We start from the raw sequence: 27,216 nt of genomic DNA, 5'->3' as shown, positions 1-27,216 counted from the left end.
GTCTATTTTTCCAGAGAGATTCCTTGAGGAAATGACTTGATGTAGGATCTACATATAGAGGTTCTTTGGAAACAGGAAAAACCTATGTAAATAGTGAACATATGATAAGTCTGTCTTACCACTTCTACCTCTTCATCATTAAAAGGAATCATGTACACGTGGTGCAACAGATGCTTCCTGAGGCAGATAGCCTCCCACAACACATGACTAAAACCTCAGTTAGTAATACATTCTCCCTTTCACTTACCCTTTTACAGCCTACCTCTTTAAACCAGTTTAAACAATTGCAATCTTTTGTGTGTTAATAATAAAGTAATAATAGGAGGAGCTAGATTTGATAGAGAAAAATTCATATTAGCTTGCCCTAATGGTAACTACAATCTTTTTCCACATCCTTCGTTTTTTCTCTTCTCTGCTGTACCATACTCTCTTGTTTTCTCACTGTGATAGCCTACTTTACAGAAATTAGTAACTGTACAGTAAAGCATACTCTACTTTAAAGTACGACATGAATTTATTATCCAAATAATTTTTTTTTCCTTTAAGTTATGCTTCTTGTTTTGAAGTACATAATTCTACACTGAAAATTCAGGGCAAGTATTAGAAAGTTATATGAATCCTGAATGCAAAAAAAAATTCAAACGTATGAGTAGCTATGACAAAAGCTCTTTTTTTCCAAGTATTCTGTAATAACTAGACTTAGAAAAGTATATTCTAGTGGATTTAATAGTTGAAGTTTTTTTCATCTTTATAAATCTCTTAAGTTATACCATCTAATCTGTAACCAACAGGTAACAGACCAAGGAACAAGGAAAAAAAAAATCTAACCAGTCCATGCTCAAACTGGAGCCCCTCTATCTTCCTTAGAAGACTTCAACAAATCCCTCATATGTTTCAATGACTAATAAATCCCGTGCTAAAAATTTAGATCGTTTCCCCACATTAATTTCATCAAGGTCAAATACAAGCTTCTTTCCAGTCCTCACAAGGTAGATCCAAAAGGCTTCCAGTGTCAGAAAATTTTTGAGGAAATAAAAAAAAAAAGTTCAAATTTTCTTATATCCTCTACAGAATGATTTTATGTGAGACTTCATTTTACAGAGGAAAAACAAAACTATAGCATAAAACAGGGCATGAGGAACATTAGGAAAAATAATAAGCAGGTGCAGATGAAGTGTCTGGAATCACTGTTGGGACTGCTCATCTGGATTAGCAAATTAAAATAGTTAAAAAATAAATAGTTCAACATCTTTAGCTCTTGTTACCTTCCCCTCAAAATAACTTGTTTACAAGAACTTCCTTCCTTGGTGTAAATATACACTTGTAATTTGTAATGCTGTTTTGGTGCCGGTAAACCAGCAGAAAGTTATTGTACATTGTCACATTTTTCCTGCCAAATAAAAAGCCAATGAATATCTAATCAACACGCTCAATATACTGCTCTTCCAGGAGTCTTGCACGCAAAAACCATGGAGCATGAAACAGGAAATCCATTACCCTGCTGTTACGTAAAATCCCTGTATTTCACACAAGCTTTACTTCTAATAAAGGGAGTTTTTTTTAATTATCAGTCCTCATTCCTAATCAAAACAAGCAGCGTTACCTACTGTAACAGTAAAAAAAAACCTGGTTTTGAACTAGTGTATATTAGGACATATTTAGTTTATATTCAGACCTACTGTAATCAGGTAACTATGTCACTATGTTGTTAAAAAATGAGATCTTTTTAAGATTATGGTAAAGATCCAGTAAGAATGCTACAACAAGAACATATAGATTACTAGTCGAACTTGCAATTAAATTGCACTTCTCACTAATTTCAGGTTTGCTTTTAATGTCTTAGAAGAAAGCACTTTCTACAAATACATATTCACCATTGATTTGTACGGAAACAATATGTATAGAAAAAAGCTCATTTAGGGTTTTTTTATTAAATATTTCTTCAATAATTAAAAATGAGCTAGCAGAAAAAAGGGCTACATTTCAGTCATTTTATGCACAGTGAGTAGTTTGAATATATAGTTTCACTCATCTCTCATTACCGCAGCTATACCAGTACGCCTCATGAACTGTTCTAATTTCAATCATTTTAACAGGTTTTAAGAGTAGCTTCTGTTGCTTGGATTTATCTCGACATTGCTCTGGAACAGGAAAAAACTTAAGGTCAGATATAAAGACGGTCCACTGGAAATCAGGACTTTTAAATACTAATAAAAAGTTTCCAATGTATAAATATTTCAGTATTTTCTTTTTCTTAACTTTCACATATAACTAATGTAGCACAAGTCAAGAGAATCACACAATGCTGAAGCTCTTCAGAAAGGAGGAGCCACACGCCATCACTAATGTTTCAGTTTGCAGACTGGATTGTGCCTGACCCAAACATTAATGACAATAACCAAACATTCTGCAATAACAGAGCTAGATTATTTCCAGTGCCTGAACTACCTCGCCATGAATGACACTCCCTAAGGTACAGAGCAGATTTTTTTCCTCCAAAGTTAAAAAGTACATTATTTTATTCTGGATCATTCTCTCCATTGTACTGTATTCCTTCAGAAAACTCGTATCAAGCAAGCATCAATCACTGTTGATGCTGTTTGTACACAGTCACCCAGAAAAGTAAGTAGCATCACATTAAACTTGACAATGATAATTCACAACTTAACTCATTCAGGGAAAACAATATTCCCCGAGATGTTACAAAAAAGGGAAAAGAAATCAGGGCTAGATTCTTCTCCCACTCACCTCCAGTGAGAATAAGCTTCAGAACCACATGGCAATACCCTCATTTTTAGGTGTCCTGGTTTCGGCTGGGATAGAGTTAAATTTCTTCCTAGTGCTGTGTTTTGGATTTAGGATGAGAAGAATGTTGGTAACACACTGATGTTTTCAGTTGTTGCTGAGTAGTCTACTAGTCAAGGACTTTTCAGCTTCCCATGCTCTGCCAGGTGCACAAGAGGCTGGGAGGGAGCATAGGGGGGACGGCTGGCCCAGCTGGCCAACGGGGTATTCCATACCATATGACGTCATGCTTAGTATATAAATAAGAGGCGTGGCCCAGGAAGTAGCGACCGCTACTTGGGTCGGCAGGTGGTGAGCAATTGCATTGTGCATCACTCATTTTGTATATTCTATCATCATCATCATCATTATTGTTATTATTATTATTTCCCCTTCCTTTTCTGTCTTTATCTCAATCCACGAATTTTACTTTTTTTTTCCCCCCCGATTCTCTCCCCCAACCCAGTGGGGGGCAGGGAGTGAGCAAACGGCTGTGTGGTGTTTGGCTGCCTACCAAGTTAAACCACGACATTAGGGGACAGGAGATGAGGGGACATCTTCACTCCCCTTCCTTTCTCAAGCCTGTACCCAACAACTGCCAGAAAGCAGAAGCAAGAACAATGAAACTACATGGATATTTCCATTCCTACCCAGTAATTTCGAGACTCCTGATGAAAAAGTTGAGTAAGTGCAAGGGCAAGTCCTTTAACAGGACCACCAGGAGCCTGCCTACCAAAGTCATTCGAGCACAATCACAAAAAACTTCAGGCAGGTCTGAATAACCTTCCTTAGTTCATAGGACTTAATCCACCATTAACCTACAGACGGAGGTGCTTACTACTTACCTGTAAAATGTAAGCAAAAACACGTAACAAAGCCTTCTAGACTGCTGTCTGTAACAGGTATTGTTTTGCACCATGAAGTGCCTGGAACAGATCTAAGGTAAACAGGAAAGCCCAGCAATACCTTAAGCAAGAAAACCTTAGAGCAAAGAAACTAAAACACCAGGTGGCAGATCACGTCAACTCTTAGTCACCTCACTGCAAGCTACATCAACACCATTTGCCTACCTCTTACACTAATCACAAAAATAACACCTTTTATACACAGTCATATAAAAATTTCCTTGAGGCTAGAACAATGGACAATACTATTCCATTTCAGACAATTCTAGAAATTAGACTTTCCTTCCACATTTGGCTGTGGGAAGGGCCGAATTAAGAAAAACAGCAACGATTACTCAAGTGCTGGAACATAAAGAGCAGCTATATAAAACAGGGAAAAAAAAGACAGACCTCATGTATGCACAAGTGAAGGCTTTTTCCTCCTACCTCATCACTTTCATCTACTTCAATACCACCATCTTTGTCATCATCCATTTGCTTATGGATCATGCGGAGAGCTTCTAGGCTGAATCGGTCCTCCTCAGTAAAGCATGGTGGGCTGAGTGTACTACAGGGATCTAAAGTGAGGGGGGAAAAAAACCAAAACAGAAATATTAGCTACTGTCACTCTAGAATATAAAGCTCCCAAGCAAGACAAAGGGCTTAAATTTCTGTACGTGTACATGTACTTCACTGCACATAGCCACCAGGTCATAGATGTCAAATTTAGCTGTAAAATAATAATTCTTAAAAAAAAAAAAAAAGGAGGCGGTGGGGGAATCAACTCTTTTTATGGAGGAAGAAAGCCCAAAGAATAGGCTGGAATAGTTTGACTCTTGGATTTTTTTTTTTTCACCCCTGTAACTGCTGTCTCCACCTCTTCTTCTATCTATCATCCACCCTTAGTAATATATCACTGCAATAGCAAATAAAGTCACTGCATTTTCCAACCTCCTTTCTAAAAGCCTGGGCTAAACAGAGAGCAGTGAAGGAAGACAAGAAGAATTGTCATAATCATAGCTTCATAAACAGATAACAAAGGGATGGTAACCACACTGCAGATCAAATTCAAAGTAGATAGTACTACTGAATGCAAAATATTCAAGGAGGACTGCAAGAGAAGAAAGCACACCACAAAGAAAATTCACAATACGTGATATCTCAGTCCTGTATGCTCTGATCAAAACCAGCAGCTACTGCAGAGAAGGATTGCAGGTCAAAAATAGTACATTTTCATTTGCATTCATTACTGAAGGCGCATCTGATGGCTCTGCTTCCACCACGTCAGATTGTTATATCTCTGTTCTTTACCTTCCACAAGGCACATGCCAAATGCTCCAAAATTCTACAATGCATGATGATCATCATTAAAGACTAGTCTTTCACAGACTTTGGCATTAACTAATAGTTAGCTATTTCATTAATTCCGATGTACCAAATACCATCAAAGAACAAAAGGTGGAGAAGGATACAGAAATCATTTTTTGAAAGTTCAGCTTTAATAAGATAGCAAATTCCCACGATAATAGCCATTACAAAAATGCACTGACTAGTCCCATGAATTGGTACACTCCACTTCAATCGTATCAATGCAAATACAAATTGATGCAGCATATGAGTAATTTTTGCTTCCTCTAGTCTATTAAAGGATTAAGCTTTCTTGTTACTACAGAATTTATTAAAGGCTCATTTATATAGGTAATGAAAAGAAAGTACATATAGAAATGGATAGGATCAAGAGTTTGCACAGAAAAATAAATTTGTGTTAGTATTTACATATCAATTGAGTTGGCATGATTCTGCTTTTCTGTCTTTATTATAAATTTTAAAATAATCAAAAATAATGGATGGTGATAAGACTCAGCTTGCATAAGGCTACAAAGCAGAAGTACGAAGGTAGCAACCATGGCATAGATAGAATTTCAGACACTTATTAACAAGACTGATCCCTACAGCTAGACATGAGTCAATGCATTCTTACTTTATACACCAGTTTTATTATACAGAAGTTAACAGTCACCTGTTATCTGTGCTCATGTATCAATTAAAAAAAGAAAACAAAAAACCAACTAAACAAAAAAAACACCCACCACAAAAAAACCCAAAGACGTCACTGACACTGCCCCAGAACAGAGAAAGATGCTGTTTTTAGAACTACTTCATATAAATCAGAAAGACAAATTACCAGGCCAACCACAAACAGTTTTCAGCCTTGGAATGCAACTAATATTTCTTGGAAAAAAGTGAAACAGTAATTTTTTTTTTTTTTTACATTCTAAAAAAAATCTATTTTATTCGTCCACGTTTGTTTCATTAGAGAAGGTTTAATTTGCACAATATACAGCCTTTACATATTTGCCTTGCAATGAAAAAATTACTATCATTGGGAGGTTTAAGGACTTACCCCTGTAATACAGAGTGCTTGGTGTTGAAAGGCTTCCCTTGCAATAGTAATCAATCACCTCAAATTTCTGCTAATAATTAAATTCCAATAACCATGAAAAAAGAATATGAAAATACTTAAATAAAATCATATATCAGAAGAACCATCTTTGTATTGCAAGATTAGATCTTTAAGTTAGTAGAAAGCATAATTGTCAGAACAGATAAACAGGTCCCTCAAAACACCCAACTTGTTTAATTTGTAATTAGTTCTATTCTTACATAGAAGAAAATGTCAGATAGTGTTCACAGTTTGCAAGCACCCACCCAAACGGTTTTCCATTTTGTTCAGTTGAAAGTCCAGCTTTTCAAATCAAAAAGGTTTTCTCAGACTACATTTCTCAGCACTGAGGTTGATCAGTTTCTTAATCAGAGTACTTATTTATCTTAAATATGCCTTTTTTGGTTATTTAAGCATGAAGACACTTTAAAGAGCTATGGCTCTTCTTAAGAGAAGTAAACAGGCTGCTTGTGCTTAAGTGTCCCATGCATTGGCTCCAGGAATACTTGATCTCTCTCTTAAGAGACAATAGAGTTCCAATTGCTCCTTTTGGGACCGAGAAACATGGAGTAGGACCACATCAACTGTAATAAAAATTAACCCATTTTAAACAGAATCCAGATTTACCTTCAAGCTTGTTTACATATGGTAAAAGTAAACACTCCCAGACTGACAACACTTATCATCCCCCTCTTCAGAGAACAACCTCAAAACAAAAATGAATTAAAGCCACAACTTAAAGAATAAGTGAAAAGCTTTTCACAAGCATACCTACGAAGCCCTACCAAACCCAAAAACCAGCTGATGGAAATCTAATCATCTGCAGCTCTGCAGAAGATTCAAAACACAGTATTTTGTCTCACTTGCACAGCAGAAACAATTCAAATTAATACTAGATGAAGTACGGTTAGAAACTTCTCAAACATCCAGTTAATTAAGATAAAAGCCAAGAGGAAAACTCCCTAGATACAGCAAGCACCATAAATCTAGGCCTGAGGCCCTGCAACAAATTATAAGACTAGTTGATAATCTATTTTTCACTTTGAATCCACCCTATTGAAGGTATTCTGGGATTCCAAATCTTCTCTTGTACTTTAAGAACAAACTTAATTTCATGTCTGGACCGATTTCTCTATCCTAGTCTGGTGTGTTGTCATAAATACACTTAGTCCAAAATCATCATCACAGGAAAGAGCACAGAGATGATACCAACAAGTTCACCCTGCGAGTGCACCTGATAGCTTAGAATTTGACCCTTCCTTTAACAAACAGCACAGAAGAATTAGCAAAGCAAACAAAAGAGATACACTTTAGATGAGGTGGACAAGAGGCATACAAGCACACCATATGTCACTCTAGGCAGGAGTTATTTTACAGACCAGTTTTTAATGTTGCTCAAAACTTCTGGTCATGATAAGGAGGGATTTCATTACTAAAAAATTAAACGTCAAATTTATGGCTCAACAAACTTGGCAGAGGCTTTTGAACCAAACCTTCCTCCTGCCTTGAGTAGCTCAGTAACCGCCTCCTAGCTCTGAGGCAAGAGGAGAAAGTCATCTTCACCAGCCCAGGGAGCTGCACAAAGTCACGGGTACAGACAGTCATACAGGAGACAGTTTGATAATGGACTGAATACAGAGTTATCCAGCCCAGTATACAGGAAACTTTGTATTTACAGATAAGGGAAAAGTAACACTTAGCGCTTTTTTTTCCCTCCTCTCTTCTCTCTTTTTCAATGAGGCTAAAATAATGCAAAACTTTAAGAAAAACTTCAGTTCTAAATTCTCCTAAACTTCGTAGTCACGACTTTCCTGAAGGCAACAGGAGTTAAACTTACAAAGTGACACTGTCAACACAAGCCAGTAAGGAAAATTAATTACATCCATGTCTTCAAGCATTCATGTCAGCAAAGCCCTTGAAATTTATTTTTAGGAATACACCATTAGAAATGGTTCCAAAACAAAAGGGCATATGCACCTCACAGTCTTTCATCTATCCTGCATTTACTTTTCCTAAACTGTTGTGTGCATAACTGATTTCAGAATGAAAAGGACTGACAAACCAACAAATAGCTAATACTCCTGCAGTTATCTCACACACACATCCTTTTGCATATGGACAATGGCGCATAAAAGCTGTGACTGTGCCAAAGCCTGTGACAGAGGGACCCTAGCCAGGTGTTTGCAGTTCCAATCTGGCCTCCAAAGCACCTGAGCCCTTAAGTCTTTTCCATGCCTCAGCCTTTTTAAGAATACATGGACACACAAAGCTTTTATGATTTTCAGAGGTACCTGGAACCAGATACACACCTCCAAATTTAAAATTTAAATGCCTTTAAGTTTCCCCATTAGTCCACTCAGAGCAACTTAGCGATTGGGAATTATTTGGAGGGATTGGCTACTACACATCATTTTTGTTCTGTGAGGATGTTCGGCATTCACCAAGAAGGAACAGCACTTTGTTATGCCAACATATGGCAGTCCTATAGAAGCCCGCAGTGTTTCCGTGACTGCCTTTTTCTGATGAATTCAGGAATGTACCATGTTCTGCTAGTTTTATAATTCCTCGTTCCTAAGAAGCCATCTGGGATGAAGGGAAGCCTCACAGAAAAGGCAAGCACTACACACAAGTGTCAGCTTCCTAAGTACATACTCTCAGCTTAAAATAACTATGTTTCAGCAAGCCATGATGACACAAGTAGGATTTCTTTGCATTTTCCAGAGCCAAAGAGGGTTGCCACAATATCTCTCACCCCCTGCCAAATGCATCTTCATCTAACTAGGACTTCTATTTCCTTACATTTCTTTTGTGCTTTAGTTTTCACTGTACTTTAATACATCACAGTTTCTTCATCAATTCGATAATGGTTCTTTTCAAGGCAAGAAAACCTGTAAGAGAACAACGATTTTTAAAGACCTGAGTACAAATCTGAGTGTAAGGTACAGTAGGGATTATTGAAATTACTGAAAAGCAAGTGTTTTCAAGAATTTCACCAGATGTTCGAAACACCTATTCACAATAACGGCAACAAACATATTGCTTTTATCTTAAATCCTTACATAAGGTGTTGGTAAAATCTTCCAATGCTTGAAGAGACAGCCTCAGAGTGAGCTTCGTTTAATCTTTCAATTAAAAGCTCCCAAAGCAAATCACTCCTACTCTTAATAATTAAACTCCTCCATATGGCAAGTAGGCTGAGCAGGATATAACAGTTAACTTGACAATGTCATTTGTGACATTTATTTAAATGATTAGAGTAAAAAATAAAGTTCATCATTGCAGCACATCTTTCCACTAAAAACATTTTAAAAAAACAGACAAAATTTTGACAAAAAGGGCAGAATACATGTATCTTCTAATCACAACACTGATGTTACTTAAATGAGCTTCCTGAAGAGGAAAATGCAATAATACTAATGACAGCAGGGAAAGGGGAAGGGGTGCAACGGGAAAGGAGATTCAGGACATTGTTGTCTCCAAAGAATTTTAAAAAGTAAAGTTTCACATTAGGCTTTTCCACTACTCCACATTAGAAATTCAGGTAATTTCTGAAATTGTGTTTTAAGTCATGCAATAACAGCAGATGAGACTTATAGATGAAACTCTGGACTGCAAAGTCTGGTATCTGAAGCACTTGTTTCTGAATACATGTGTAATGCTTAGTGACTGGCAAAACTTCAGTTAAAAAAAAAGCAAACACACAAACCAAAAACACACAACTATTTGCAGTTCAGCTCCATGAAGGCTGCCATAATTCTTTTAAAATCCACTAAACATTCTTCAGTGAAAAAAGATGACATTTCAAACGACCTTAAAATAAATCATTACCACTTCAATATGTATACAAGTGATCTTTGCATGAGAGACCCAAACGTGGTTTTGTCACTATTAAGAAGTATCCATTTAGTCTGCTATTTCAGTATCTTTTAACATATGCAAATCGATTATCCCCCCCCCCCATGGAAACCTGACACTTGATGAGGCAAGAAAGGCTTTCATTTTTCCTTAAATCACTATTAGCTCATCTCTGCTTTCTCCACACCCACAAAAAAGCTGTCTAATTCTGAACTTAAATTTCATTTTTTATACAGGAAAAACAAAACTGAAATCACAGTTCGCTATTTAAAGCAGAAATCCAGTCAAAGAATGCCATTAGCAAAACCAAGTGTTAAGACCGATTTGATTAAAGCTTTTCTCATGTTTCCTAGATAAAAAGTTTCGAAACAAACTGCAGAACAGCAGACACTTAACTTTCTGATCATCTGTTAAGACATTCAAAACATCATACACTATCTTGGAAAACTATTTAAGAACTTTGTAGCAATAAAAATGGTTACTCAAAGGAAAAGATATGAAAGGAATTTTCCAGAGAATTAAATTTGATGCCAAATCTAATTTTGTTTTAATTTAACAGCATTAAAAGCAACTATCCCATATCAGCAACGCTCGTTTAAAAAGGAAGTTTCAAAGAGGGGTTTGAATATGTTAATCACGTCAAGAATTATTCTGACAAGACAAAATATCAGTATAAACACCACATTTAGACTGTTAGGAAATTAATTATTAAATTCCAGCTCTGTCTGACTAAACAAAAATCAAGAAAGAGGATCCATCTCCTTCCCACACCCTCCCTGAGCAATGACAGAGTTTGAAGGGAAGAGGAAGTTGGACAATTATTGTATACAATGGTCAAAGTAGACTGATTTAGAAGAGGAACTCCTGCCAACCCTAACAAAGCAGGATGAGAGGAAACCGGGAGATGCGTCTTACGCAAGCCATCGAAAATTCTCCTTTTTTTCCTCTTTCCAACCTTACTTGTACTGTAACGATACTTACTATACAAACCTACAAACACATATGAACATTCAGTTAAAAAAAAAAAAAGATGCCAGATATCCAATACCTACTCTCAGCAATAGGAAAGTCTGTCTCACTTTACTTACATTTATTAGTAATAAGACCAAGAAGGGAAATATTTAATGGAGTTTAAATCTAAGTTTTCATCCATGTACCTTGATTTGGTAGTGAAGACTAACACACCTTTAAAAATGTATGATGTACTCTTTTTGCACGTTATAGTAATTATTAACATCTTTTCTAACAGCAGGAAGCTGGAAAAGACGCAGTATATCCCCAATCATATACTTAATCTGCCGAAGAATTTGTCAGCTCTTAAGCAAACAGCAGCACAGCATTTCAGCCACTTTCTTAATGTGGTCAGGAAATCACAAAAACGATTTGCAGGTGACCTTCAAATGCCTGACAGTATGTCCACATGATTTCTGAAGCAAACTTCCTAGTTACTGTTTTCTAGATAAAGTCCCATCTTCTTGCTTAGAATTCCATCCTTGTTAACACCTCTGCTGTGCATTAATCTGGAAGTCTGATCGTTAGCCTCCTGGTGAAAGTGTAGAGTCAATATTCAGTGTACCAATTCCTATTCAGATATGGCTCAAGAGCTAAGCAGAGCATGAGCCACTGAATTCCTTTCTGGAAGACAGTGATCTGCAGAATACACCACCATGATAGCATGGCTGGTAATTTAAAAGTTTACAAACTTTTTTCATGCTGAAAAGGTAGTTCACAACTTCTTAGAATGAAAAAGAGGCGGGGGGAGGGGAGAAGCACTTGAAAAGGATTTTACCACTTCACGTAATTTTTAAAAAGTTTTGTAAAAGGCATAAGAAGTTTTACAGATGTGGTTTTAAGATCTAAAAAGCACCTTTTAAGACCTAAATCCTTACACGTTCAGACAAATAAACTGAAACATGCTAAAATTATAAATTAGAGGAGTGTATTAAAGTCATATTAATTATTTTCATATAAAATTATATATAACTTCTAACTTATACTTTTAATCACACCAGTTTTTCCTCCGATATATTTGTTTTCACATGTGATTCCTAATCATATCCTATATCCATGAATCAGGCATGTAAGCATGACATTGCTGACATTACTGAATTACTTCAGTCTTCTACACCATCTGATCTAGTATGTATATTATTAACTGTTCTAACCAAGGAATCAAATTTAATCCTCTGTGAGCACCATCTGTAGCATCGTCAGTTCCCTCAGAGTTCCTGTAACAACATGTTGTCAGGATGTATTTATACTTTAAGAGAACATATCAGAATTATAAACTGAAACTTAAAAAGATTAACATTGTACTTACAATAAAGAAAGTTTAGTATCAGGGCACTCTTTTTTTAAATAAACAATCTGTTAAGATTCTAGCATTTGAGTATTAAATTTGCCAGCCTATGCAGTGTTTATACTTTCAGAGATACTAAGGCACTGAGTGCATAGATTCATTTTATTTAATCAATAACACCATAATGAAACACTTCCTTTTAGCACCATTCAACATGTCAATAATTTTAAGGATATATAAACATCAGTTTCTTTAAACAGTCCTATTAGCTTATGTGAAGATTTAGTAGTGCAGATTGCTGGCTAGTTAAGGGCTATCCTACATCCAGAAGCTTACATGAACTGCTCTGCAGTTAGCACTCACAGCCAACTCCAGATTGCACAACTGGCAGTTTTGCTCCTACTAATATGCTGCTAAATATTTTTCTCATTATGAATTTCACAAAGGGATAAACCAGGGTGACAAATCTAATGATGGTGTCCCAGTTCACCTTGGCTTATTTGATGCAAATAAGATCTAAAGAGCCCTTTTTTTATTTTTTAAAAAAAAAAGTTTTCAGAATGTAAAAAAAAGTGAGATAGTCACACATCTTTGAAAATAACATATCATCATCATGCTATTGCTCAAACTTAACACACATATTGATATTTACAATTATCAGAGTGTTAGAATAAACAATAGTTGCATATATCTTAGATGTATCTTGGCTGATACCATTGTGATAAATGTATTTTTGGGCCCATAAAAATAGTAGCAAATGGTGTAGTTTTCCAGTATGTATTCCATAGCTGTTAAAGTAGTCATTAAAATAGAAGACAGTTCTTACACAATGAGCACACACTGAACTCTCATACTCTGTGCATAGAGTCATGCACTGGAATCACGCAGAGCAGCAGAAGAGGAAACCCAATTCAATTAAACAACTCCAAAACTTAGAATAAGTCATATAACATTAGAGAGGATTAGTTCAAACTGATTCTATTTAAAAAAAAAAAGAATTTGTACTACAAACACATGGCTCTTCCCATCAAAGAGTTAGATACAATTTGCACACAAGTTTAAAGTAGTAGTCTTCCATGTCTAGACAAATCTCGGGAAGTCACATGTAAAAGAAAACCGTAAGGTTCCTGAATATTCTACATTTGCCTGAACAACACATTGCCAAATACTACCAGTACAGCTTCAAATACCGTCAGTTGCTTCCCAACAGCATAAGCATATTCAGAATGCAAGGAAGAGCCAAAGCAGTAATTTCACATATGCTCTAAAGCAGAATAAGACAAAGACTAATGCTAAAGGGATTCCTAACTGTTTCTGCCCCCGCCATTCGTTGCCGTCCCTGTACTATCCCCTTCCTTGTACCAACATAAGCACATTTGTGCAATCATGCTGCAGGAAGGATCAGGAAACTGTTTCCGCCTAAATTGGTTCTCTATACGCCTGCACAAACACTTGCAACAGCAGAAGCGCGGGGGGAGGAGGAGGAGGAAACCCATGCCGAAGCAGGCAGAACTGCACTTTACAGCCAGTGCTGCTGCTAAACCCTGGTCCTGACGTGCTCTATGTTACAACTGAATCGAGCCAGCAACACAGTAGGTGAGCAATAAGCTGAAAAATTGAACTGATGCAGCACAACAACATCTATGCTACTTGAGCGTAAAACTCCAGCTCCATTTTTTAGATTCCTGCTTTCTCTACCAGGAGGCACAGGACAAGGCTGTCTCCTAGACTACTTGTTGCAATTAACAACTATCAAGTAGAAAAATTACATAGATATTTACCCGCAACAAGTTGATGTCATGGCTGGACTTTAAATATGACATTGAACTCTCTGCTTGAAGCAATCTGCGTTTTTTCAAGTAGATTTAGTGGCCTCTAAAACCTAAAACAGACTTTTGTAACACTGTAGCAGGAGTTGGAGTAACAGCAAACACAAATAACAAAACACTCCACAAGATCTGACAAAACAGTTCCTAACACCACTGCTAGCAAGCTCAGAATTTGTCCTTTCTCCAAGGCTCTGCCCACAGCCTAGGGAAGTCACAAGCTCCAGGTGTAGCCTACTTTGGCTGCAGTCAGTCCACATCATAAACGGTAGGTCTTCAGAGACACCGCATCTCTACAAACTTACACCAGCAAGCTCAAGGTGTCTGCTAAGCACATATCTGTCCCAAATATTGCTATAATTTATGTAGTCCATTTGAGCTCCAATTTTTTGACCAGATTCATAAAACGTAGGAGCCAGAACATGCATTAAGAATTCAATACACAGGACTATAAAAAAAGCAACATAATAGGATCTGTCCCAAAGCTGACAAACTGTGACACTTGGCTACATAAAGCCAAGTGAGTTTGTGTTTGGGTTTTTTTGTTTTGTTTAGGGGCTTTTTTTAATTTTTATTATTGGCAGCACAATACAACAGTTTTCTGAAGAGAAGAAACAGCCAGGAAGATGTTTATGGAAAGCTCAAAGGAAAGAACATGAAAGTATAGAGATCTTTTAAAATTTAACACTGTGACAATTGAGTTACAACCAACTGCAAAAGAATATTGGTATAAGATATCTTTAAAGGTAACCAATGACATTAAGAGATATATAATCTCATATAATCGCTTAAGTCCCAATGTACGTTCCTGACATACATTGGGAAAAATCAAGATGAAATGAAGGCAATAAACTTTTTCCAGATGATGGCTACTTTTACTTACGACAGTCATTACAGGTACTTTATGACATATATACACATAGTTCATTTAAACATAAAATTTCAGTGTATATTTTAGAGTCTTACATAAGACTTCAAACACTAATATTGATTTGTATCTATCAGACTTGAAAAGGCTAAAGCATGAAAAATAATATCCTAGATTTTTTTTAAACTCTGCTGGGGACATGCTGCAAATAGAACTGGGTATCTCATGCACAGAATTACCAATGCTTCTGTTGCTATTTGCTCCCTGCAACAGACAGAAGTAGGAAAACAGGCACAGAGCCAAATTCCAACAATCATAAGTGTTTCCGCTACATTACCTTTTTTTAATATATCAAATATCAACACGTACAGGCAGTCCATCATTTTCAATATCAAAAAGGAAGTAACTTCCAAAAGTTAAAAAAGCCACCTGCCTGTCATGAAGCATAATCAAAAGTAAACCAGAACCATGAAAGATTAATTCTACTTCAACACATTCAATTAGATCCCATTTTCAAAAACCCCAGGAAGTTAATTTCACATGAGACCTTCTGTTTGCCACAGAAACAGAAATATGTTACAAGTAGAACATACAGAAAAAAACCACTTTTACTAAATTAGGATTGTTTTCAAGTATGTTGGGGTTTTTGTCTTGGTGTGTTAGGTGTCCTGTTGCTGGTTTATGGCCTCCATAAACAATAAAACACATCTGAAGTTCTTCATTCACATCTCAAAGAGAAGCATGTTTTGTAATACTATTCTACTCTGTAATTTCACTTTGGTTTAATCAAATACAAGGAACACACATTCTACAGGCTTTATGTCCAAGGTCAATAACTGACAAAGCTGATATCCAAAAACCAACTATTCCATGTCAGTCACATCTATTAACCACCATAAATGTTTTAATCTTTTCTATATTAACACAGTGATTTGTACGTTATAAATCTTCGCTTTAAATTTGGTTTTGTCTGTAACCATTTTAAAGCAATTTTTATACCAAGTCATCTGCTGGGGGCAGGGGGAAAACGTTTTTCTATTCTGCATTTCTGAGGAATACTGAGCACAATCAACATACAGTTGATACCAGAAAACGGGTAACAAGGTTATGCCTTACTCTCCATAACTCAGAGCTACATTCTCTATTTACTCTGTTAAAACACAAAGGAAACCGTTTCCTCCTTCATTAAGTTTCATTTCTTTAGTAATATTTAACACATATAAGTTAACACATGGAAAAGTTAACATGAAAACAGATAAACATAAAAACAGTCTTCTGACCTTTAAAACAGTTGCTGAAGTTCTCTTTATGCAAGTGAATTTTTACTACCAATGCCAAACCAAAGCCAGGTGACGTTGCCTCTAAAACAAACAAGTATTTTTAAACTTATTCAGTTAACATTACCAAAAAATTAATCACAAGTTTTCAAACTAGGAGGATACACTCAAAAAATTCCACTCCTATTCAGAAATTCTCTCTGGAAACCAAAAGTGAACCAAAAGTCTCAGACACATGCTTAACACAGATCAAAGAATGGCAATATTTATATATGTGACAAAGATGGGGCTATTAGAAGAGAAGTGAACCCAACTTTGAAAACCGTGGTTTTAATATATTACTTCAAAGCGGTAGCATCACAAATTGAAAGCTTAGTACACTCACCATATTGTAAACAGACAGCTATCTTGCAGAATTATTTTCTCACTTCCTTTAACTGTGGTAACATTACAAAGAGCCTGCACCAGACAGACTACACTACTGACCCACCACCCTACTAGCTTAGCAATTATCAATTAAGTTCTCAATTTTTCCTTCCTTTCTTTTCTTTAAAATTTAATTTTGGTATCTAAAATCTTAAGATTTATTTAAAGGAGGAAGTGTCAAGGCATTAAAGAAAAAAGTCTTCCATCTAGGCATATCAGAAATTCAATTTGAAAACTTTCTTTTCAACAAGTCTACAAATTTACTTCTCTGTGAGCTACTATTTTGCTATCTCATGCAAAATAATACTCACTCTCAAGAAACAGTCTGAAGCTGTTAAATGTTTTGAGTGATAAACTCTCCATCTTTTTCTCACTGGAGTAATAAGAGATTATTCTATTTTCTGCTCACATGCCTTCTTAAACTCAGTTGAATGAAAGAACCTTTCTACATGTGATTTCACCTGGTTTCTCTCCGAAGCCTACTAGTTATATTCATATGTGATGGTCTAACACACGAATAAACTCCAGGCAGAAAAACTCTCTCAAAAATGCACATTTTGAAGTACTGAGACTGAAACAAAACATTAAATATCTTCTATACAGAAAGAGATTATAGTTTTGCAACAAGCCAACTGACAATCTATGATATTCAAGTATTTTTTTTTAAAAAAAAAAAACAAAATGTTGCATAATTTGACCATATGTACACCCACGAACACACACATACTTGCAGGATGCAAGCTCTTTTTTTTGTTTTGGAGGCTCATTTTGAATCCATTAATACTACTTGTTCTTACAACTTTTGCCTTCCAAATCTTGTGCTCAACGAACTTGTTCAATTTTATTAGGATTAAAAGAAAACAAAGTTTCAATCCTACATAATTTCAAGAAGATCACTGAATTTCAGAAAGCTGGGCTTGTTTAGTCTTGTGAAGAGGAGGCTAAGGTGATCTAATAGTAGCCTGCCACTAACTACTTGACAGCAGATGGCAAACCTTCCTCAGCAGAGGCAAACGATATAACATGGGGCAACAGTCATATTATGCACTGGGAGAGTCAGGTTAGACATCAGGAAACCCTTTTTTGCTAAGAGGGCATTGCAGCACTACGACAGGCTACTCAGAGGATGTGGAGTCTTCACCTTTAGAGGCTTTCAGGAGCTGGCCAGATGGCCTGTTCTTGCGATGGTGGCATTCTTGCTCAAAGCACAAGTTTGACATCCAGTGGTCCCTTTCAAACAGCATCTCTATCATCTCTTTTGAAAGGCATATCTAGAATAACAACTGCCCCCGATACTGAGGGCTCCAATTCATAAATACAAATAAAAATGTAATACCAGTAGTCATACTAATTTATGAAATGTTAATTGTATCCTCGTCATACGTTCCTAGGACACTCCTAGGAAGCATGCTGTTGTGAAGAAGTTGCTGACCCACCACATTTACATCCCAAAGTATTAAGTAAATATCTAATAACAAACAGAAGAACAAACAAGGCAAGCCTAAAGAAACCCTTGGAAAATCCTGATCAAATCCCAAATGGGATCTTACAGCATTGACATCTGTGCACAAGTTTTACTACCTTTCAATGTGCATATGTATTCCTCATGTCAATAGTGAAGAATGTTTGTATTCATGCATACAAATGAACTTCTCCTTAGGAATGCCTTTGCAAAATCTGTATGTTTTTACCATCACAGCAATTCAAACCAATACATTGTATATATTGAACAGATGAGTTTTAGCAGAACTTAAGGCATACTGAAAGACAATAAAGAGAACAGGGTGTCAGGAATTGTATGTCTGTAGAAGCCCAGAGCTTGAAAATAGGGTGATAACCATTCGGAAGAAAGAATTCATCACAACTAGAATAGGCATGTTCGTTCAAGAATGAGGTTTTTTTAAAGCTACACTATGTTGTATAACATTGCTTTGCATCTTGTAGTTCCGTAAGAAATACTTTTTATATTAGGAGACATTTTGTACGCACAACCTTATGAAGGCAAAAAAGCTAAAATTCTACTTTACATGGCCACGTCTAGCGCCAAATAAATGACAACCCATACTTTTAAGTGAGATAGCTATTGCAAAAGTCTACACCTTCGTGCCACAGCTATAGCAAAGAAACTTTCTGACACTGTTAGTTTTCTAAAGCTCCAAAAAGATTCACTGTTGTTTTGGTAAGAATCATAGAATCCAATTTAGGTTGGAAAAGACCTCTAACATCATCGAGTCCAACCGTCAACCCAACACCACCATGCCCACTACACCATGTCCCTAAGCGCCTCATCTACACGTCTTTTAAATACTTCCAGGGGAGGTGACTCCACCACTTCCCTGGGCAGCCTGTTCCAAGGCCTGACCACTCTTTCAGTAAAGAAATTTCTCCTCATGTCCAATCTAAACCTCCCCTGGCGCAACTTGAGGCCATTTCCTCTCATCCTATCACTAGTTACTTGGGAGAAGAGACCAACACCCACCTCGCTACAACCTCCTTTCAGGTAGTTGTAGAGCACGATGAGGTCTCCCCTCAGCCTCCTCTTCTCCAGGCTAAACAGTCCCAGTTCCCTCAGACGCTCCTCATAAGACTTGTGCTCCAGGCCCTTCACCAGCTTCGTTGCCCTTCTCTGGACACGCTCCAGCACCTCAATGTCCTTCTTGTAGCGAGGGGCCCAAAACTGAACACAGTATTTGAGGTGCGGCCTCACCAGTGCCGAGTACAGGGGCACGATCACCTCCCTGCTCCTGCTGGCCACACTATTTCTGATACAGGCCAGGATGCCATTGGCCTTCTTGGCCACCTGAGCACACTGCCGGCTCATGTTCAGCCGGCTGTCAACCAGCACCCCCAGGTCCTTTTCCTCCGGGCAGCTTTCCAGCCACTCTTCCCCAAGCCTGTAGCGTTGCCTGGGGTTGTTGTGGCCGAAGTGCAGGACCCGGCACTTGGTCTTGTTGAACCTCATACAGTTGGCCTCGGCCCATCAATCCAGCCTGTCCAGGTCCCTCTGCAGAGCCTTCCTACCCTCCAGCAGATCAACACTCCCGCCCAGCTTGGTGTCATCTGCAAACTTACTGAGGGAGCACTCGATCCCCTCATCCAGATCATTGATAAAGATACTGAACAGGACCGGCCCCAGCACTGAGCCCTGGGGAACACCGCTCGTGACCGGCCGCCAACTGGATTTAACTCCGTTCACCACAACTCTCTGGGCTCGGCCGTCCAGCCAGTTTTTTACCCAGCGAAGAGTGCACCTGTCTAGGCCGTGAGCCGCCAGCTTCTCTAGGAGCCTCACTTTTCCTTTCAGCGATTTAAAAATTGAGACATTTGAGATTCTCTGCGGATGAATACCTGAAAAAAAGAAGTTTAATGTCTTTATTGACATTTACACAAGTTTAAATCTAAAGATTTTGAGAAGGATTATCAGTTTTCCTACACAGAAGGAGAAGGGAAAAAGAGAAAAGGCAGGGTTGTTTCAAAATGCTTTCACTGTTTTCATGAACAGAAAGAAGTAATTTATGAGAAGCGTTACATAAGTTACTGCACTACAACTGCAATCTTGATCAAAAATAAGATTCAAGATGCTGTTAGCTAAGTTGCAGTCAACAGCAGGGGGAAGGGAAAGAGAAGAGTGTGGAAATGGTAGAAAAGGAGATAAAATAGTAAACCATCAGTTTTATTGATCTACTTAGAGCAGTGTAACAAAAGCACCTTCAAAAGCATTCAATATATTAACAAAAAATAATTATTTGTAACTTTTGACTTTACCCATATTTTGATTGGAAAGCTGTAGAAATGATTGCATATATGAAATGCACTAATACAGAGAAGCAACCAAAATCAGATAAATTGAAGTGAAATTAAGGAGACATGCAGGATCAATGCAACCAACACCCTGAAAAGGTACCCAAATCTATTCCAATACAGTTCAGTTCTTAAACTGAAAGAAGTTCTACCTCAACAGGAAAAATACTAAGCTCAGAGCTCATTTGTGTGTAACTACCTGCAGCAGCACCTTACAGAAGGTGCAAACCCTGAAGCAAATTCAGGGCTTAAACAGAACACTCTAACAAGAATTCATTCCAATCTTTTCTGAACAGCATCAGCTGTTCCATGTAACTGCACACTGAACTTGAGCATTATTTATTGAAAGGTGGGCTTTAAAGCAATTAACTAAAACCTTTTCTCTAACACTTGCCAGGAATAGCTTACCTAGTAAACAGAATAAAGCTATTAACATTTTTAAGTAACAGTACTTAATCAGTCTCAAGCTGCAAACTAACATGTAAAAATCAATGTATCAGACATTATTTAAGTTTACTAAGTTTACTGGTGTAAACAATTGCAAGTTTCATTGGGCTTTTTTTTTTTTAATCTACAAATTTTGAGAATATAAAAGTCAGTAGGTAATGTAAATTACTGGCAGTAAAATTTAATCTCTGTACTGTATAAAAGATTCTTTGTTGTTTTTCTTAAAAAGTGTAATTATTTCAACCCAAGTTTTAATAAACAAACTTAAACACAGGAGTTCTTTAAACTCCCTTGTTTCATACAAGATCACATGGCTATTGATTTACTGATCCCTTACAAAGGATTATCGGTTGTAGTAAAGCCTGATTAATAGAACAGAATTCTTCTAGCTTAGTAATTAAAATAAGTATTACACCACTATTTTAAAGCCATAGACAAGGCTGCAAGTCTACTAGACTGAGGCAAAAATTAAGTATCTACTATTCCAAGTACAGAACGCCAAAAACTTACAGAAATTGTCAAACAAACAGAAAACAACCCCAACTTTGATAACAGGAAAGTTGAGAGCCAAGTACAATTTTTCAAATGACGACAGAATTCTGTCATGACAAATGAAATACCCAGCTCCAGAATATGCATTTTCACATACTTTTACTCTAAAAGCAAGTATTACATTTATTCTAAAAACAAGCAACAAGTAATTCCTGCCCACTGTCTATAATATGCAACATCAAATATATATATTTTTTTAAACTCCTTAAATGAATACAAGGCACACCCTTTTCTGACCTTAAAGGGCTTTCTACCTGCAGGCTAATTTGAAACAACTTCAAGAGAGAGACAGTAAGAGGGTGAGGGTTGTCATAAAAGGAGATAATCTTTTACATGCTTAAACACCCACTTGCACTTTTCAAATTACATCAGCATTTGTCAGAATTGTATACTTCTGTGTATGCACAAAAAACAGCACACTCATGAAGCCAAGTAAGTGTGTACATAATTGTTAAAGTAACAAAAGGCAAGCAACTAGATAAAATTAAAACGAAGACAAGCAGGATTTTAGATGCAGTTTTTCACAGGGACATCTTGATACAAATGGCCTCTGAAGATTTACCTTTTCTCACAATACTTTTGTTTTTAATCCCATAGATATTGCTACATAATAAACATTAATATATGCCAAGTTCATATACCAATAACTGAGCACAGGCCCATTGACCTACTTGAGAAAAACACCTACAGTAGCCCAGTCAAACCCACAAGGGAGGAAGAATTTGAGAACGGTTTGCAACCTTGTCCAAATTAAGCCAAATGGCAATTTAAAAACAACAAACCTGGGCAACATTTTCGTATTACATTTTCCTTCAAAAAAATGCCAGAGTCCAGAATTTGTTCAGTCACCCCCAGCATCTTGATCCAAACCTTACAGTGCCATCCCAGCTCTGCCTGCACACTGTACATTAGTTTGATTAATCAGTTTCTGTAGTCTAGAGAATTATCCACCCACATGAACATGTGGCTGAGAGAAGCCACACCTCAGAGAGGTTTCAAACAGAAACAAGGAAATCAGGCCAAACATTCAGCCATGTCTGTTGCATCGTGTCTTCCTGTCACCTCTGAGATTGCAAACTGACTCAAAAACCTACCTCTTTCCATTAGCATCTTCCCTTCTCCGATCAAAGCTCCACTGCCCAGCCACCCCAAGGTCCCTTGCATGAGCATGAGACAGAAGAACAAACTGCAGCACAAGCTCAGTGCAAGCTGAAGCTGCAGCCTCTGCGGTATGTCATTAACTAATCAAGACAACAATGGAAAGCTGATTTCATAAGTCAGTCTTGAGATTTTCTGTATGGGTGCAAATATTTAACTCTGCCTGCAAACGCCCCAGGCAGGGCTTGCAAAGCGAACATAATCACTTTTAGCACATCACTGAGCAGTCCATGGCTAGAACCACCAGCCTGTGGTTTTGCATGCTCAATTCACAGCCAGGAAAACAGCATGATTTGAACAAGCTACAGAAATATTTAGCACTCCACTCAACTTGTGATCTAGCACAAAAATAAGTTTACAAGATGCTACATATACTGCCAGATAGCTACAGCTACCGACAAGTATTATAATGTAAATCAGGGTAACAGGGGAAGCACACAGTGCTTATTCCTACTACACACAAGTTTAATATTCAAAAATTAGTAGACAACTGACTACAACATGTCACCTTCTGCTTTCAGTGCTGTCAGTTCCTACAATAAATTAGGTTGCTGCTTTTCCCATTTGTGTCACTTCTCCCTCCACACACACATAGCTATTCCCTATTTTGTTCTTCCGTTTCCAGGTCTTCTCTCAAAGTCTTCCATGGTTCATTTCCAGTCACAAGGTTTTTATTCCAGTTTCTCATCAATCTCCTTATCTGTGAAAGGGGTGTTATCAAACAATTGTCAGATAATTTTGACGTTCTGATATCAAATCCATCTTCTTACTGCATCTTCCTAATCTTTTTTTAAACCATAAATATCACTTATGTCACACGTAGCGACCTATCAGTTCTCTTACTTGATTACAAAGACCGCTATTTCCCTCTTCCTTCTAAAAATTCAGTTCTCCACTTTCTAAAACTACTACTTTTTTTTTTGTAAAAGCAACATTAACAATTTATTTCTGTTTACCCTTCCCACCGCCAGCAATGCTACAGTGGTTCATTCTGGTTAGTTTCTCATTTTATCAGCAACAGAATGGCAGATATGCATAACCAGACGTTGTTGATCAGTTAGGGGTTTTTCCACTGAATCAGCCAAAGTAGTTTTTGCATGCATACACACTGCTCCAAACAATGTTAAGAACCAATTTTTTTGTTTTGTTTTGTTTTAATTTCTGAAAACTATTTCTTCAAATAGGACATTGCAGAGAGAAGAATGAAGGAAATGTCATCACAGGGACAAAGACAAGTTTCTACAAAGAGATTGCCACTCATTGTAAAGGAAGATCATCTTAAATCGGGATAAGCATGCCAACACTGTTGATAGAGGAACATTCTTATGCCATCAGAGGCACTGATGAACACAAGGGCAGAAATGCCAGAGTGATACTTAAAGCTGTCTTGCTGTGGTAGTTCATCTGTTTAAATGTTGTACATGAACTAAAAAGCCCTGCCTTTCAAGCTCTTCTGAGTGTGGGCAGTTAGGACTGGCTGGTGCTGTGCAGATTCCTAGATAAAGTTCACACTAACTCGGAGATCTCAGTAAAGTATTCCCTCAAACCATAAAACTTGGTCCATCATACATTTATCTTTCACTTCAAAATGGTGGTTGTGTTCTTTTGTCCCAAATTAATATTTCTGGTGAAAGATGCTGGGGGCATTCTTGTTAAAAAGACGAGAAGTATATCAAAGTCTCACCACTCGTTTATCCCACCTACAACATTCCTCCAATAAACCAGATCACAGTATAACAAAGAAAAACCTCTAAACATTTCCCTATGTGTTCTTGTTTTCCCAAAAAGCAACAACAGAATTTCATTTTTGCATTATGAAAACATGTGTTTATATATGGTTGGTTTTGGTTTGGTTTGTTGGCTTTGGGGGGGGGGGTGGGGTGGGGGAAGTGTTTTGTTTATATATGGTTGGTTTTGGTTTGGTTTGTTGGGGTTTTTTTTTGGGGGGGGGGGTGTTTTGGTTTGTTTTTTTTTAAAGATACTTTCCCTTCTGTTATGGAAAAGAAGAGAGACAAGAAATGCGATGAAACTAAAGGAAATAACTTTCCCATAATTACATATTGAATTGGAGATACTGTAACTCACTAGAATCTAAGCAACATTATCAAAGAAGGTTTATGCATAAACATGCACAATATGTAAATTTATACAATATGTAAATAAAATGTTGCTTCTTAATAGGAATTACTCCAGAAAAGGTGGTAGTATTCATCATTTGGTAGGTAAAACATTTTATTAGCAGAAATCAAGAAAATTTTGCCGTGTTCATTTCAGTTTGGATCGATAGGAATGCTTGGTCACAGACAGCCAATAGGTTCCTGATAGAATGTCCTCCATTTGTTGGCTGTTTAACATAAAAGGTTTACAAAATAAGCAACAACTACACTTCCCCTTAATGTCTTCCTTTTACTCAGCCTAGCAGAGTGCCTTGAGTTTTCTCCTCCCTTATCAATACAATAAATATTGCATAAACATGTTCTAGGAGAAAAACAGCTACATTCAGTTCTGCCTGGAAAATGTTGACTTTGTTTCTTGAAGGTAACCTAGTATTTTACCTGAAGTCAAATTCAACAGCCAATAAATCTTACAAAATCCTTCTCATAAGCTGTTGTACTCAGTAGAAGAAATAGTACAACATGTAAAACCAAACAAAAAACAACTTTTCAGAGACAGGATACAAATGCAGCAGAGAACTATTAAACACCATGTATAGAGCAAATCTTTTATACTCAGAGACTTTCTCAGTTTATACCCAAAACAAAAACTGAGACTTCCCTTTTCCCCCGCCAATGCTGAATAGCTACAAGATCAATTGCAGAAATGATACTGAGCATAATAATCTTCTTCCTTCCTACTGAATTTTGCTGTTGACGAAGTAAAGTGTGCTAACAGCAAATGTCATATACGACAATTTGAAGAGAAATCCAAGCCCGAGCTGTGGAGACCATTGCTGATCTGTGCAGTAAGTCACCTGAGATAATTATACACATTGGAATGTTTTTAGCAGAGAATTTCTTACCAGAAAGATTGCTAATTGGTGTTAACTCCATTAAGTTATTTGCTTAATAAGCAGCTATTAAAAGTTACTAAACAGAGAAATGCAGAGGTAATTACACCTTCCTTGCTCGAGTACTGTGTGCTGTTCTGCTCATCTCCAAACAGAATAAGCGTAATTCCAACTGATAGTATTTTGAAAAGCTACTAGCTAAACACACAAAAAAACCCCACCAACCTGCCTTTACATGGTGTAATACACAGTTATGACAGTCTGAAAGAGCCGCCTCTGGAAACAACTGAAATTCCTATATTCTTAAAGAGCCTCCACAGATTTCCACATTCCAACACCATGGGTAATACACATGGCTTTTCTCTTAAAGAAGCAGACACCAGTGTTTTAGTAAAAGTTGATGCCACGATAATTGAATCCTCTCCCCTATCAGGAAGTGAAATTTTAGCAAAATGGTTCTGAATAACAGACGACAGTGATAGATGCTCTGTAGAAATGCAAGTTTGCTCTTTTATAAAAGCAGTAAAAATATCGCCCACGATCACTTTATTCTGAATACAATACTTCAGTGGTCTGTAAAGATCTACGGTCACATCCAAAAGTTGATTCCATTAATTCTTTTAAAAAATTAGGTAACAAGAATATGATACATGCATACAATCCTCCTTGTCTGTTATCCAAGTCTTCGGAAGTAACAAAGTACTCATAAGTAAGGCAAAATTACTTGCAAAAAAGTGAAAAAAGCCTTCAGGGTTTCTTGCAGTATAATTTCAGTAGTACTAATTTTCGTACAATCAGTTCTCATGCATACACTAACACAAATTCTGCTAAACCAAGTTTTTTTAAAAAGTAAACTAATTACTAAATCCTACTCTAAAAATAAAAGGTGTTTTATCAATGAATTAGCTAACAACTTCCAGTCACATAACAAAAGTATGTAAGAGAGTATGCCATGAGTGAAATAAAGAAATACACACTGTAACCTGCCAGGCACCCTCAGAGTGGAAAATTTCAGAATCACATTTCTCGTATAAAAATAAACGATATAATTAAAGATGTGTCTTAATTTAGCATTTCTGTTTTGCTTTATACTTGTTTCTTAAATGGCTATGACAAAATATTTTTTACTTACATGAACAAACACACCAAAAGAATGAGAGACAAGGAATAATCCAAAGCAACATTTCCCAGCTTCCCCAACTTGTTTACTGCTAGGAACTGCATATGCAACCCTTTAAACACTACACAAAACAAGTCTGTCACCACTGCTATCCTAATGACTTGTATGTCTAAATGCCATTAATGCCAAGGTATTTTTTTCTGGACAGATGCAGCATTTTTACAATGCATTGTGCAGCACACACAATCCTCATTACTCTCCCTTGACAGAGCTTTCCCCTGGCCCATCCCTCATTTCACTGGAAACTTTTATTTAGTTTCTCTACAAACATTCAGCCAGCATCCATCTTCTGTTCATTCATGAGGCCGTACTGGCAACCTCTCATTAATTACTCTTATTTGCCTCCCATTTTCCTATTTCTTCTCTTCTTTCTACAATCTGGTTGGGCAACAGTGACAGCTGGTTGGCA

General features: G+C 37.0%; 1 protein-coding gene across 7 annotated transcripts in view; it reads right to left on the bottom strand.

Moving 5' to 3' along the window:
- STIM2 (stromal interaction molecule 2) overlaps window positions 1-27,216 on the bottom strand; it is a 76,688-nt gene that overhangs the window by 33,068 nt on the left and 16,404 nt on the right. For 6 of the 7 annotated variants that reach the window (XM_075148889.1, XM_075148890.1, XM_075148886.1 and 3 more), the window contains exon 2: window positions 4,116-4,246. The exons of the other annotated variant lie outside the window; for it this stretch is intronic. In XM_075148889.1, coding sequence (XP_075004990.1) covers window positions 4,116-4,246 — 131 coding nt within the window. The remainder of the gene's footprint in view (window positions 1-4,115; window positions 4,247-27,216) is intronic. 7 annotated transcript variants of the gene reach the window in all.

Source organism: Calonectris borealis, chromosome 4 (genome assembly GCF_964195595.1).
Source record: "Calonectris borealis chromosome 4, bCalBor7.hap1.2, whole genome shotgun sequence".
NCBI lineage: Eukaryota > Metazoa > Chordata > Aves > Procellariiformes > Procellariidae > Calonectris > Calonectris borealis.
This window is presented reverse-complemented; position numbering and strand designations above follow the sequence as displayed.